The following is a 12,968-nucleotide window of genomic DNA, read 5'->3' as shown; positions in this document are numbered from 1 at the left end:
CAAACATTAGTGATGATTGTAGTTGACAACTCTTGCAAAAATTATATGATGCTAGTATCTTCTAACATATGAGTCAAGGGGGAAGTCCAATTATTTATTATTTAATCAGAATTTTCTCTCCTATTATATACAGCTTCATAGTACATGTTATTAGTCATTCCTGTTAATACAGGAATATAATACACATAATAATATACAGATAAGGTAGGATACAGATGTAGTACTGTGTTATGTGTTATCAGGAATGACTTGAAATGCATCCATTTGTATACATGTTGGGGAAAAGTGTCCAAACAAAAATATGCAGGGTTCGGGGAAATTGGCATCTAATCAACTTACTGATGCCTTTACAGTAATGACAATTGTGTGTTGCAGATGTTCAGTTCTTTAAACATACAAATTGTCCTAGTTGGACTGGAGATATGGACTGAAGAAAACTTCATAGATGTGGATATTGGTTCAGCTGGAGATGTACTGAGTGCATTTGCAACTTGGAGACAGAAAACTCTCATGAATCTACCGAGAAATGATGTTAGCCATCTTATAATGTAAGGAATGGTTCCTTCACATCAGCCAGTCTGTGATCACAAATTGGAGCTGGGATCCTGTGCTTTAAAAAAGATCTAAAATTCTGCAGCTGGCATAAATAATGCAAATTAGTAGATTGTGCCTAAATACATTTTATGTGTAGGTTTGATAAACTTTCAGTGCAATCCTAGACAGAATGAAATCCTTCTAAACTTGTTGACATAAATGAATTTAACACAGTATAATCATGCTTAGTATTAGCACTTAGCACTGTAAGTGTACTTTTGTGTGTAATTTGTATTATTTTTCTTTCAGAATTTGAAATTTTGTGCTCAGGGGACGTGTGTGTGTGTGTTTGGATATTATGGGATTTAAAGAATGTTCATTTTGTAATCCAAAGAAAAAAAGGGGGAGACAAACAGCACAGAGGATTGGCTAACATAATTGAATGTGGGAGGCATCCTCCCCTCCCCTCATTGCCCTGGCTACTAGAATCTAAATCCTGACTGTATGTATTTATTTACATCACCTGTTCAGGCAGAGAACTGCTGAAGATGGTTCACAAGATAAAAAATGCTACAACAAAATTTTAAAAACAACAGACATAAAAATGATCAATATTAAAACAAGTCTTAAAACCAGAAGCCATGAATCAGCCCTGGGCTAGAACCAGACCACTGAAACAGAAAGATGGAATCCTTCCATTATATGTAAAGAGAAAGTTTTGGCCTTGCATCTAAAGTACAATAACGTAGGTAACAGGCAAGCCTCTAGGGGCAAAGTATCCCTACTGAGAACCCCAGTCTCTGGCTGGCATCCATCTCTGGCATTGCTGTCTCTGGCTGGCACCCATCGCTGACACTGTAGGCCAGGGCACACAGAGCAGAACTTGGGAAGACAATTTTAACTGGTGAGCTGGTCAGTACAAAAGGAAGAAATCCTTCAAGTACCATAACTCAAGACATTTTGTAGGTTAAAAAAATAGCACTTTGAATTGTGCCCAGATACAAATAACAGTGCAGATCTTTCAGGACAGAGGTTATGTGAGGTTTTGTCTGTTACTGATCCCAGTCAACTCAGCGCATATGAAAATGGTCAGAAGTTCATTGAAGATCTATATAAAGCAATGGACCTTTGTGCTATGAAGCCATTGCCGAGAATGCGGTAACTTACAAACAGAAACAATAATATACCAGGCAAAAAAGGCATGCAAGCTAAAGCCAGCCCCTGACTGTTAAGGTTCCCAGGATTAGGTGTATAACATAGAGAGTCTTCTCCGGGCGCTCAAGGCTACCAGATAATAGTTACACTGCCGAAGTCTTCCTCCTGCGCATCTTGTGAAAAGTTACCAGCAAGTGAAATGCCAGAGTAAGCACAATTAGATACATGTTTGAGCAAGGAAGAAAATGAGTATACAGTCCAGGTTATGAGGTTGTAATATAGGGGTGCAATATAGTGCAAAGAAATAGGAATGACTGAATATGAATGAACACCTCAATGCAGCATAACCATCTGACACTCTGACCCAATTAACTTGACAGGTTATATGATCCCTGTATCAAGCCCCAATTATAACCTCACTGCTAGGGTTGCCAGCTCCAATTTGCAAAATAGCTGGAGATTTTGGAGGTGCAGCCTAAGGAGGGAGGGGTTGGGGAAGGGAGGAACTTCAGTGGGCTAAAATACCAAAGAGTCCACCTTACAAAGTGGCTGTTTTCTCCAAGTGCATTTATCTCTGTCATCTGGAAATCAATTGTAATCCTAGGAGATCTCCAGCCACCACCTGGAGATTGGCAGTCTTACCTGCTGCTGCATTTTGGGCCATGTTCTAGGTTTTTCAGCAGGCTTATGTCAGCAGCTGTGAGGATTCAGTGCTGTAGTTGAAAAGGCAATATGCTTTCCAGATACAATCCCTGGCAACTCCAGTTAAAAGATCTTAGGTATTATGAAAGACCATCTTCTGCCTGAGGCCCTGGTCACAGTGCTAGTCACAGTGGACAAGACTGTCCTAGGTGGACCAATAATCTGACATGGAATTAGGCAGCTTCATGTGTTCATACTTCAGTCTGGATGTTGAGTGAGTTCATATTCTGAGTTAAGATTCCTGCTCAATGTAGGATCAGCCTAAAGCATCCTTGACAAGTGTTCATCCAACCACTGCTTGAAGACTACCAGCAAGAGTGTGTTCACCACCTCCCCTAGCCAGCTGATTCCACTGCTGAACTACTCTTACTGTAAAAAATTTTCCCTAGTATCCATCTGATACCTTTCCAGCCATAATGTAAAGCCATTATTGCATGTCCTATGCTCTGCTGCCAACAGGAACAGTTCTCCTCTAGCTGAAAGCCTTTCAGAAAGTGATCATGTCCTCCATCAGCTTCCTGTTCTCCAGACTGAAACATTCCCTTAGCCTTTCCTCATAGGATTTGGTCTTTAGGCCCCTAGATTTTACATTGGATTCCAGAGCTTCCATACTTCAGCACAAATAAAGGCCCTTTTCACATTACCATTCAAAAATGGATATTATTCATTGTTGGCCCGATTTCAAGTAAAGTCATACAAGGGATGGGGGTTTCATACATCAAATTTCCTTCTGTTAATGAGCCATCTTTGAAGTGCTACAATCACTTCAAACAGTGGCACTTTCTCCCCTGCCTTTCTTTCACTGAGCAGGACTGGATCTACATGTTTTTTGAGGGGGGGGGGCAAAATTAAAAAATGGCACCCCCTTATGGGCCATTCTGTCTTATGGTCCCATAGAATACAATGGACTCCATACCCAATTTGGCACACCCCCCCTCTGTCAGCACCCAAGGCAAGCACCCCCCTCTGCCTACCCCCCAGATCCAGCCCTGTCACTGAGTGATCTTCCTCAGACTTTAACTTTTAAAAAAGTCTGAGGAATATCGCACAGTGTGTGGGGGGAGGAAGTGCCACTGTTTGAAATGAGCATAGCACTTCAGAGATAGCATGTTAAGCAACACACCACAGCGATTCAAAAGTATAATGAAAGAGCTGAAAACGGAAAGAAGCAGTTTCCCACAAATGCAGTTTGTATGAACAGGTAAATAAATCCCACTAGCAGCTGGTTGCTAAAATAGGTCTGTCTGAAATGACCGGGAAAAAAACATACTAACCAGTTACTGAAATGGAATACAAAAGCAGTTTGAAAAGGGTCAAACTGTGCAAACAGTTCCAGCTGCATTACTCAAATTCTGTTCTTGTACCTGCAGAGGGAGACAGTCATTTGGTACAACAGTTGGAATGGCTTTTATTGGGACAGTTTGTAATCGGGATTTTGGAGGGTCAATCAGCACTGTAAGTATACTACATTCTCATTCTGGTCTATTAAGCAGAAGATGTATATACCAGAACACCTCTGTTCAGCCATGTCTATTGGATCTTGAAAATTTGCCTTGGAGTTATTAGAGACTTAGCCAACAATCACTATCTGTTCTAGCTCCACAAATATATGCTTTTTTTAAGGTGTTTTTAATCCACTGGCTCAATTTAATACCTTTGGTCTAATTCTGAAACATGACTGTTATTCATTCAGGGAGCATAAAAAATGTTTGCCTTAATTAAGTATCTATAGACATAAAACTGGTTTCATGTTGGCAAATTCCATTTCCCTCATTTGTTGGGACTTGGTGAGACTGGACTGCATCAACAATTGGATAATGAAGCCTCTGTCATCAGTTTGGCTTTCCTATTGGCTCTACTCAGTGTCACCTGCCCACTGTAGACTGTGAGATGCTCCCCCAACTGCCAAAATGAACTTGCCTCAGACAGAGACATATCTTTGCTGCTTCTCCAGTATCTTCTACAACTTTTGGCTTGCCTGTTGACTCTACTCAGTGTGACCTGCCCACTAAAGACTGCCAAACATTCCCCCAGTCACTAAAATGAACTTACCTCAGATGGAGACACATCTCTGCCGTTTCTCAACCATCTCCCGCAACCATCTGTGGCAAAAATTTGGCTCCTTCCACTTCACAGCAAAAAAAGGCACAAAGCCACTCTGAAGCCCAAGTTTGACTCCTTCAGCTCTTGCAGCCTAACTTTGAGGTGGCTGCCAGCAATGGCCCTCTGCCCCAAGCTGACCCAAGGGCTGGCCCTACTGGACTGTTTCCTGCCCCCTGGGAAGTGCTAGCCAGTCTGTTGCTAGGCACCCCAGGCTACTTTTCTCAGTGAAGGGAGCGGTCTCAGGTGAATAGAATGGCATACAGTCCACCCTCCAAAAGCAGTGGTTTTCTCCAGGATGGGGAGAGAGATGTGTTGTCTTTGGTTGTCTTTGGTGATCCCAGGAGATCTTCAGGCTCCATCTGGTGGTTGGCTACCCTAGGCCTGGCAGCACCCTCTGGGTGCCTTGATACTACCAGCAATTTTCTCCCTGGGAACCACTTTTGCCAATCTCCAGGTGAGGGCTGGAGATCGCTCAGTATTACAAATGCTCTCCAGATGGCAAGGTAGTAAGTGATGTGAAAAACTTCTGAATGAGACCCTGGAGTGCTGCTCCCTGGAGTAGTGACCTTGATAGATCAGTGATCTAACTCAGAATAAGATAGATTCATGTTTGTTCAAGCAAACTGGGCAGGTTCCAGGCCTAAGAAGTTTAAGAGCAGGCATAAATGTGAGAAACACTTTGGTGTCCCAAAAAGCCAGGAATAAATGCTGCTGCAAAAGTTTTTATTATGTTTACATAATATCTCTTTGAACTCATTGCCAGTTTAACCATGAGAATGTGATTGGTCATGCTTCAGTTGTTGCACATGAACTGGGACATAATCTGGGTATGAATCATGATGATAAAGGATGTCCAGGTTCCTACATTATGCACAGTAAGGCTGGGTAAGAACTCTTTATTTTAATTTATAGCTTAGATTCTAACATGTCAGTCTTGGTTCCTTGATCTGTTAGATGCTTGGCATCAAACACTACAATCCCAGGATTAGTATATTGCAGAATTTTGTGGTACAGTAGTATAATCGAGTCCTAAACTGGAGCAGGATATACACTGAGACTGCCTCGAATAGAACAATAATCACTGTATAGACTATAGTGTGTAATCCAGGCACGACCTTCACAATATATATCTTCTTGAACATCCAAACTCTCAATCTAATTTTCCTGCAATTTGGCTACCTATCCTAAATTATTTAACTTCCCAAAATGAGATTCCAAGACTGATGGATAATTTAGGCTTATGGTAAATGGTATTGATTGAGAATTTACAAATATTTTTATATTACAAGTTTTAGTATTGAAAGTGTATAATATGAGGATTAATACTTGATAAAACATGGATTAGTATATATTGTTCAGCTGTGTCATCAGTTAATGATTTTGAGATTATGAGCCTATATAGATAATTCTTATTGGTATTTATATTTCATGTACTTATATTATGTAATATTAAATAATGTAATATGACATTTATTGCAATAAAGATGTATTTGGGAAAAATTGAGCTTGCATTTACTAGCTTTTCATCCAGTTTCTTTCTGTATTCTGTCACATTTTAATCTCTCTTTTCCTTTAACAAACTCAAGGCAGCATAAATAAGTCTCCCCATCTCTATTTTACAACAATTCTGTGAGGTGGATTGGTCTAACATACAGTGAATTTACCAATGGATCTTTATGGATGAGAGGGCCTTTGAATTCAGATCTCCCTTTACTTATAGATCAAACAGATGACTTGGCCTCAACCTTAAAATGCAAATTGCAGGTTTATGCAGTCTCAGTTTGCCTCCACAGTTGTTCAGGCAAGAGATTGGTAGTTTAACCCTTCAACTTCCACTGGGTTTGCTATCCAAAAACAGGAACTGAAATGCTAATAAACAGGCAGGCCTCGGATTCAGCAGGAGCTCACAGGAGCACAGCTCTTGAACCTTTCTGAGGGTTCCCCCTCTTCCTTCCCACCTTGTCCATTGAATAGTAGGTGCAGCTGCATAACAATCCCTGGATGAGCTCCACCACCTATTTTTCTACAAAACAACCCCCTGCTAATAAGATATTATATGAGGTGGTGGAGATTTCAAATAGCAAAACTGAGTATAAATTAAAACCACCTCTTCCTTCCTTGGGTACCCTAAGGCAAGCTGAGGCTGCATGAGCCTACAATTTCCTCTTTGTGAAGAGATGTCCATCATTTGCTCAAGCAGTTAGCCTGACACACACTAACCACTGTGCCATGATGGCTTCCTATATGCTGATAATAGCAGAATATTTTCAGCAAAATCTAAAGTACTGTGCTGTATACTTTTGTCTTCCTCTCTGATGTTTATAACTTTCCTTGTTTTACAAGAAGCCCAGGATGTTCAGCTACTTTCCAGTTTTAGAAAAAAGAGATGCATGATCTCAGTTGTCTTAGTAATAATACTTTAGCCGCCAGATGGGTAAGAGGATAGGCATAATTGTTTGGGCAAATAAATATGCTTGACAATATTTTGCTTTCTAGTGGGTCCAAGAACTTCAGCAGTTGCAGTGCAAATGACTTTGAAAATCTCATCTTGAGAGGTGGTGGAAGCTGTCTTAGAAACCCTCCCAAACCAAGTGATATCTTCACAGAACCTGTTTGCGGCAATCACATAATGGATAAGGATGAAGAATGTGACTGTGGTACACCAGAAGTAAGTATTTTTTTATTATGCAGATTTCTTGGGTAAATCTTTCATTTAGCCCTTTCTATTGGCTTGACCTTTTGGAGCATCAAGTGATATTTCCAGTCCACTGTTGGCTCAAAATAAACAACGCTGATGGGTGAGGATTAATAAGGATGAAGGATTGTATTTTACTAGACCATCTAGTTACTCTGGTTACTTGCATGTGGGTTGTTTGCTGTGGTTTGGATGCTATTGCAAGGTGCTCCCCCCGCCCGCCACATAGTATCATGGTGCTTCTGTATACTTCCCGAGTTTTCTCCTTCTTTCCTATGTTTGTTCCCAAACCATTTGTTAGGAAAGATTGCGGCAAAGCTGGAGTGACACACATGTGGAAGGGAAAGTACCCACATTAGTGCCATTTTCCCTGCCCCAGTCTCCTGCAGCAGCCATGTCCTTTCCACTATCAGAGGGCTTCCTTTTTTTAAAAAAACCCCAAACCAGTAATTGAATCAAATTATAGTGTTATAACATCATAATCTGTCTATCAGGTTCTTCAAATCCCAATCTTTGAGTCAAAATAGAAGTCTCTAGCCTTTTATGTTTGCAGAGATATGCCTTTCTTCTTATATTTCTGCAAGAATGGAAGCTAGAAACTTACCTTTCAGAAAACAGGAAGTACAGAGAACCTGACAGATTGTTATAATGGTAGAACACTATAATGCTATTCAGTTGTCAATCATTTAGAAAACCTGAAAAAGCTTCCAGTGGCATGGATGGGAGGATGGCCACTGCTAGGGGACAGGGGCATTTTAAATCTTTCTTGATTCCTATCTTAGTGAACCTCAAGATAGTTAACATAGTCTAAGTCAATGTAATCAATAGGATATGGCAACTAATAAACAATGTAAAGATTAGAATTATAGCAGTCTGAAACAGTGTAGAGTATTAGACACGATATGTTAAACACTGCAGTATAATGGTGCTACTTAAGGATAGAAACAATGCACTGAGTAGGATAATGCATACAGCAAACAGTGATATAGCATACAGTCCCATTCTTTTTATATTGTTATGTTAATATTATGTTAATATTATGTTATAATATTGTCCTGCTTCTTTATAAAAATGCTGTTCTGACCTGTTCCAATTTAGATAGTATGGGAGCCTTCCTGACCTCAGGCAGGCCATTCCATAAGGTAGGAGCCACAATAGAGAATGTACATGCACAGGCAGTTGTTGATCTTTCCTATTTGTAGAATAGCACTCCCAGAAGGCTTTGCTCAAATGAGCAGAGCTACCCATATCAGTTAAAAGTACAGATTTTAAAAATCCTTGATTAACTGAACAAGTAGTATGGGCAGAGATAAATTTCAAAATATTTTAGTCAAAAGTCAGGAGAGGCTTTCTAACTTCAGTTGCTTTTGCCAGTTTGGCATTGTAATTGCCAGTTGTGATGGATAGGCAAACTTCCTGCCCTTTCTGGAAAAAAGTGGACAAAACAACAACAAACCGGTCCCTTCTATTTGAAAATGTGAGTAGAGCAGCTGGCAGCCAGTCAGGATCCATTGAAGAGCTGGGGGAGCCAGATGGGATAGGGGAGTGAGAGAAAAAAGATTCTCTCAGTTTTTCGTTAGATAGGGCTTGATAAGCTGGAAATAGGGTTTGCATCTCTATAGTGATAATTGCTAAGGAAACCGCCATCATAAAAGCAAACATAAAGTAAACATAGCATTAGCACTTTTATTAATTTAATTTAATTTAATTTTAAAACTTAAGCAGATTTTTAATTAAATGTTCATGTTGTTTAACTGTAATTTTATCTATCTGTATAGCTAAACTTGAATTGTGTTGTTAGCCGCCCTGAGCCTGCCCCGGCGGGGAGGGCGGGATATAAATAAAATTTTGTTGTTGTTGTTGTTGATAAGTTGGAGATTACAAAAGACTCAGAGTTTGCCTTTGGAGTGAGAACAGGCAAAAATAGTAAAGGGATAGAGATAGAATTTTGCCTCCAAAGAAGTGGATTGAAAAAAGATCTTTGGTAGGACACTGTGGTGTCTTGGAGTATAGTTTATGGGGAAGACTTGGCTGCTAACTGCTCTCTGTTCTCCTTAGGAGTGATGAACACAGCAGGACTATGTTACACCAATTTCTATCCTCTTTTCTGAATTACCTTATCCCCCTATCCCTGGGACTAAGTAAAAGTTACTGTTCTTTTTCTGTTTCCCTCAAGGATGCTGAACATCTTATATTCAGAAATCACTTGGGTTAAGTCTGGCAGTTAGTGGGTCGGGGTGGAGACTGCACTGGTAAAGCTTTGCCTCTTGCTTTCTCTGTTTCAGCATCATTTATGACCTGTGTTCATGCTAACTGAACTAATTTTCGCAATAGGAGTGTACCAGTCCTTGCTGTGATGCTGCAACCTGCAAACTAAAGTCTGGGTCAGAATGTGCAGAAGGTTTATGCTGTGACAATTGTAAGGTAGGCCTGAAATCCTTTCCCCACAAATTTTATAAGCATCTTTCACATGAATGTAAAGTTTATTCTTAAAGTGAATTTTCTATCATTCTGGAGCACTTCCTCTTTTCTAATTTGCTCTTCGTAATTCAAAAGCATAAGCACACTATAGGTTTAGTAATAACTAAGCATGCATTGCCCATTGTGTGTGTGTGTATATATATATATATATATATATATATATATATATATATATATATACACACACATACATACACACACACACACACACACACACACACACTAGGAATAAGGCCCATTGTGGGGAAAAATACAACGGGCTCTAGAAAGAGGTTCTGGGCAAGTGCCCCCCTCGCTGTCTTCGCACCCACCCAAGGCAGCTGTTTTCTGTAGGGGAATTGATCAGCTTTCCATCTCCTCACCGCTCCCTGCAGCCTCTACCAAGGAAAAGTACAGTCTTTCTTCACTGTGGGGAGCAAGCAGTGAGGAACGATATTCTCCTCTCCCCCATTTGATCTGCACAACAACCCTGTCAGGTAGGTTAGGCTGAAAGTCTGTGAGTGGTCTGAAATCACAGTGTGGACCAAAGCAGGAGGGAACTGATCTCAGCAGAATATAATGACACAGAGTCCACCCTGAAAAGCAGCCATTTTCTCCAGAGGTGAGCTATATGTAACAACCACCGGAAGCAATGAAACTATCACATAAAACATGTATAAATGAGTTCTTTTAATGCAAACTAAAATAAAACAGAACTTAGGAACATTGAAATACTTGACATTTCCCCACACGGAGTCTCACAGTCTCTTAGAAACAAGCTTCATTGCTTCCGGTGGTTTTTACATATAGCTCACTATAGATACCAGCTCCAGTATATAGCTCACTATAGCTCCATATAGCTCACTATAGACACCAGTATTTACTATTTTATCCAGGGGAGCTGATCTCTGCCATCTGGAGAGCAGTTGTAAATCTGGGTGAACTCCAGCCCTCACCTGGAGATTGGCAATAATTGTTCCCCAGGAGGAAATGGCTGGTTGGCTGCTGCTGAACAGTAGCAAGCAGCCAGGCCTAGGGTAACCAACCTCCACTTGGAGCCTGAAGATCTCCTGGTATCACAACTGAACTCCAGAAAACAGATCTCTCCCCTTGGAGAAAATAACTGCTTTGGAGGGTGGGCTCTATGACATATTCAGCTGAGGCCTCTCCCCTCCCCAAACTCTGGCTTCCATAGACTTCACTACAAAATCTCCACGAATTTCCTACCAACCTGGGACTCGGCCCAGTGAGTTCTTCCTCAATAGGCCTAGAAAGAGCTTATTCCCCCCACCTTTTACTGACAGAACCAAATTGGTTGGCTTTTCCTGACAAAAGCATGCTTGGTAGCTAAGCAACAACCACTGCCTAGTAGTTACCCAGTGGCCCAGTTCTTGTCTGTCCTGGGGCCAGCAGTGGGTGGGGAAGAGGAGCAGAGTCAGCCAATTCAAGCACTTAAGTGAGGTGTGATGGGCCAATGGTTGATGCAGTGCACACCACAGCCAATGGGAGAGTCAGATTGGGCCAATTCCATAGGGATTATGTATATATAAGACACACACACAGAGAGTTTCAGAGGGTAGCCATGTTGATCTGTGGTAGAACAGCTAGATTTGAGTCCGGTAGCCCCTTAGAGGCCTCACAAATATCTGAAAAAGGGAGATTTGACTCTTGAAGGCTTATACCCAAAAAAATCCTATTGGTCTCTGAGGTTCTGTGGAACTCAAATATAGCATATATACACATAGAGAAGAATGAGACTTAAAAGAGATTGTTGCATTCAGATTCAATTTGAACAGCCTCAAAATGGGGCAGATACCGCTTCTCACAGGGGACAGTCCTCTCGCCCACCGCACCATGTTCTGAGCCAAAGACCTTTAAAATGCCACTGCCCATAGATGCTGCATGGCTGCAGGAAAGTGAGTCTACTAATGTGTTGTAAGCCCTTAGATAGCTTTGAAAGGATATTAGACAAAATCTGTATAACCATTGATCTATTGATTACTATGGCTAAATGGAATTTCTGGATGCAGTGTAACCCAAATACCAGTTCTGTGGAGGAGACTTTGGACTCTGTAGCCAGCATATAGGCTTTTGGAGGGATTCTGGTTGGTCTCCATGGGGGAAAGGATGTTAGATCTTAGATTCTTCCTGAGCTCCCCCCCCCCCCTCCCCACACCCATTGCTGTCTTCCAAATGGAAACTTCCTCAGAGAGCTTCCAGCCTTCATGCATCCTTTGGCTTAAGAGAATTCTGTGCTACTTCCTTCTTTATTATTGGTTTTATAGATTGCTTGCTTTTATATTTTTAGTACAGGTCTACTGTTTGTTTTTATGAACCCACCTCAGCGGGGAGGGCGAGATATAAATGGAATAAAATAAATAAATAAACTACCTGAATTGAATTAGTGATGGTGGTGTGTAGGTTGTTTCTAGATTTAATTTTACTGAGTCCTCGGAACTTTTCATTTTATTTATATTGCTCCCACTGCCAAAGCAGTCTAGAGAGCTCCCCAAAATGCTGCTCATGGAGTGTAGAGGACTCCCAGGAACAGCATAAGGGAAAACTGGTGAAACACCCCCCCCCCCCCCCCATTATTGGTGAAACACCCCCAAAAGTATCCAGCCCATTATTTCCTGCTGTTTTTACTTCAGTGTAGCTAATAAAGGCACAGACATCTCCTACAGTTTTGGAACTGGCAGCCATAGTAGTGGGCCCATTAGTTAAAAACAGGCATCAACATTCTCCCTTTCTTTTCCTTTCTAAACCTGTGGCTGCAGGCATTTTTTCCCCCTCCCATGACATTTTGTGTATTAATATCAAAGCATTATTGTGCTTATAAATGTAAAAAAACCTCCCTCTTTTTCTAGTTTAAAGTAGCAGGAATGCAGTGCAGGCCAAAAATGAACAGTTGTGATCTTCCTGAATACTGCAATGGATCTTATGCCTACTGCCCAGAAGATGTATTTATCATGGATGGCTATCCTTGTAACAATATGAAACAGTACTGTTATAATGGAATTTGTCAGGATTACGATTCTCAGTGTGAATCCCTTTTTGGAAAAGGTATGTTTTGAATTATTTATGGGCAATGTGTCACAGCTGAAATACAAGTTACTTATTTCAAATATTTTTATACTGCCTCTCAAAAAAATCTTAAAGCAGTGCATATTAAAGGTAACAAAGTTATAATTAAAACAATCTCTGTAAGAACATAAGAGAAGCCATGTTGGATCAGGCCAATGGCCCATCCAGTCCAACACTCTGTGTCACACAGTGGCCTATATATATATATATATATATATATATATATATATATATA

The 12,968-nt window shown here is 40.7% G+C and overlaps 1 protein-coding gene across 3 annotated transcripts in view; it reads left to right on the top strand.

Moving 5' to 3' along the window:
- The window catches only part of LOC132573753 (disintegrin and metalloproteinase domain-containing protein 9-like), a 56,795-nt gene that overhangs the window by 11,609 nt on the left and 32,218 nt on the right, over positions 1 to 12,968 (top strand). For all 3 annotated transcript variants that reach the window (XM_060241468.1, XM_060241469.1, XM_060241470.1), the window contains 6 exons: positions 376 to 548; positions 3,762 to 3,846; positions 5,258 to 5,379; positions 6,991 to 7,162; positions 9,524 to 9,613; positions 12,517 to 12,712. In XM_060241468.1, coding sequence (XP_060097451.1) covers positions 376 to 548; positions 3,762 to 3,846; positions 5,258 to 5,379; positions 6,991 to 7,162; positions 9,524 to 9,613; positions 12,517 to 12,712 — 838 coding nt within the window. The remainder of the gene's footprint in view (positions 1 to 375; positions 549 to 3,761; positions 3,847 to 5,257; positions 5,380 to 6,990; positions 7,163 to 9,523; positions 9,614 to 12,516; positions 12,713 to 12,968) is intronic.

Source organism: Heteronotia binoei, chromosome 6 (assembly GCF_032191835.1).
Source record: "Heteronotia binoei isolate CCM8104 ecotype False Entrance Well chromosome 6, APGP_CSIRO_Hbin_v1, whole genome shotgun sequence".
Classification (NCBI taxonomy): domain Eukaryota; kingdom Metazoa; phylum Chordata; class Lepidosauria; order Squamata; family Gekkonidae; genus Heteronotia; species Heteronotia binoei.
The sequence above is the reverse complement of the archived record's forward strand: the minus strand, read 5'-3'. Positions and strand labels throughout refer to the sequence as shown.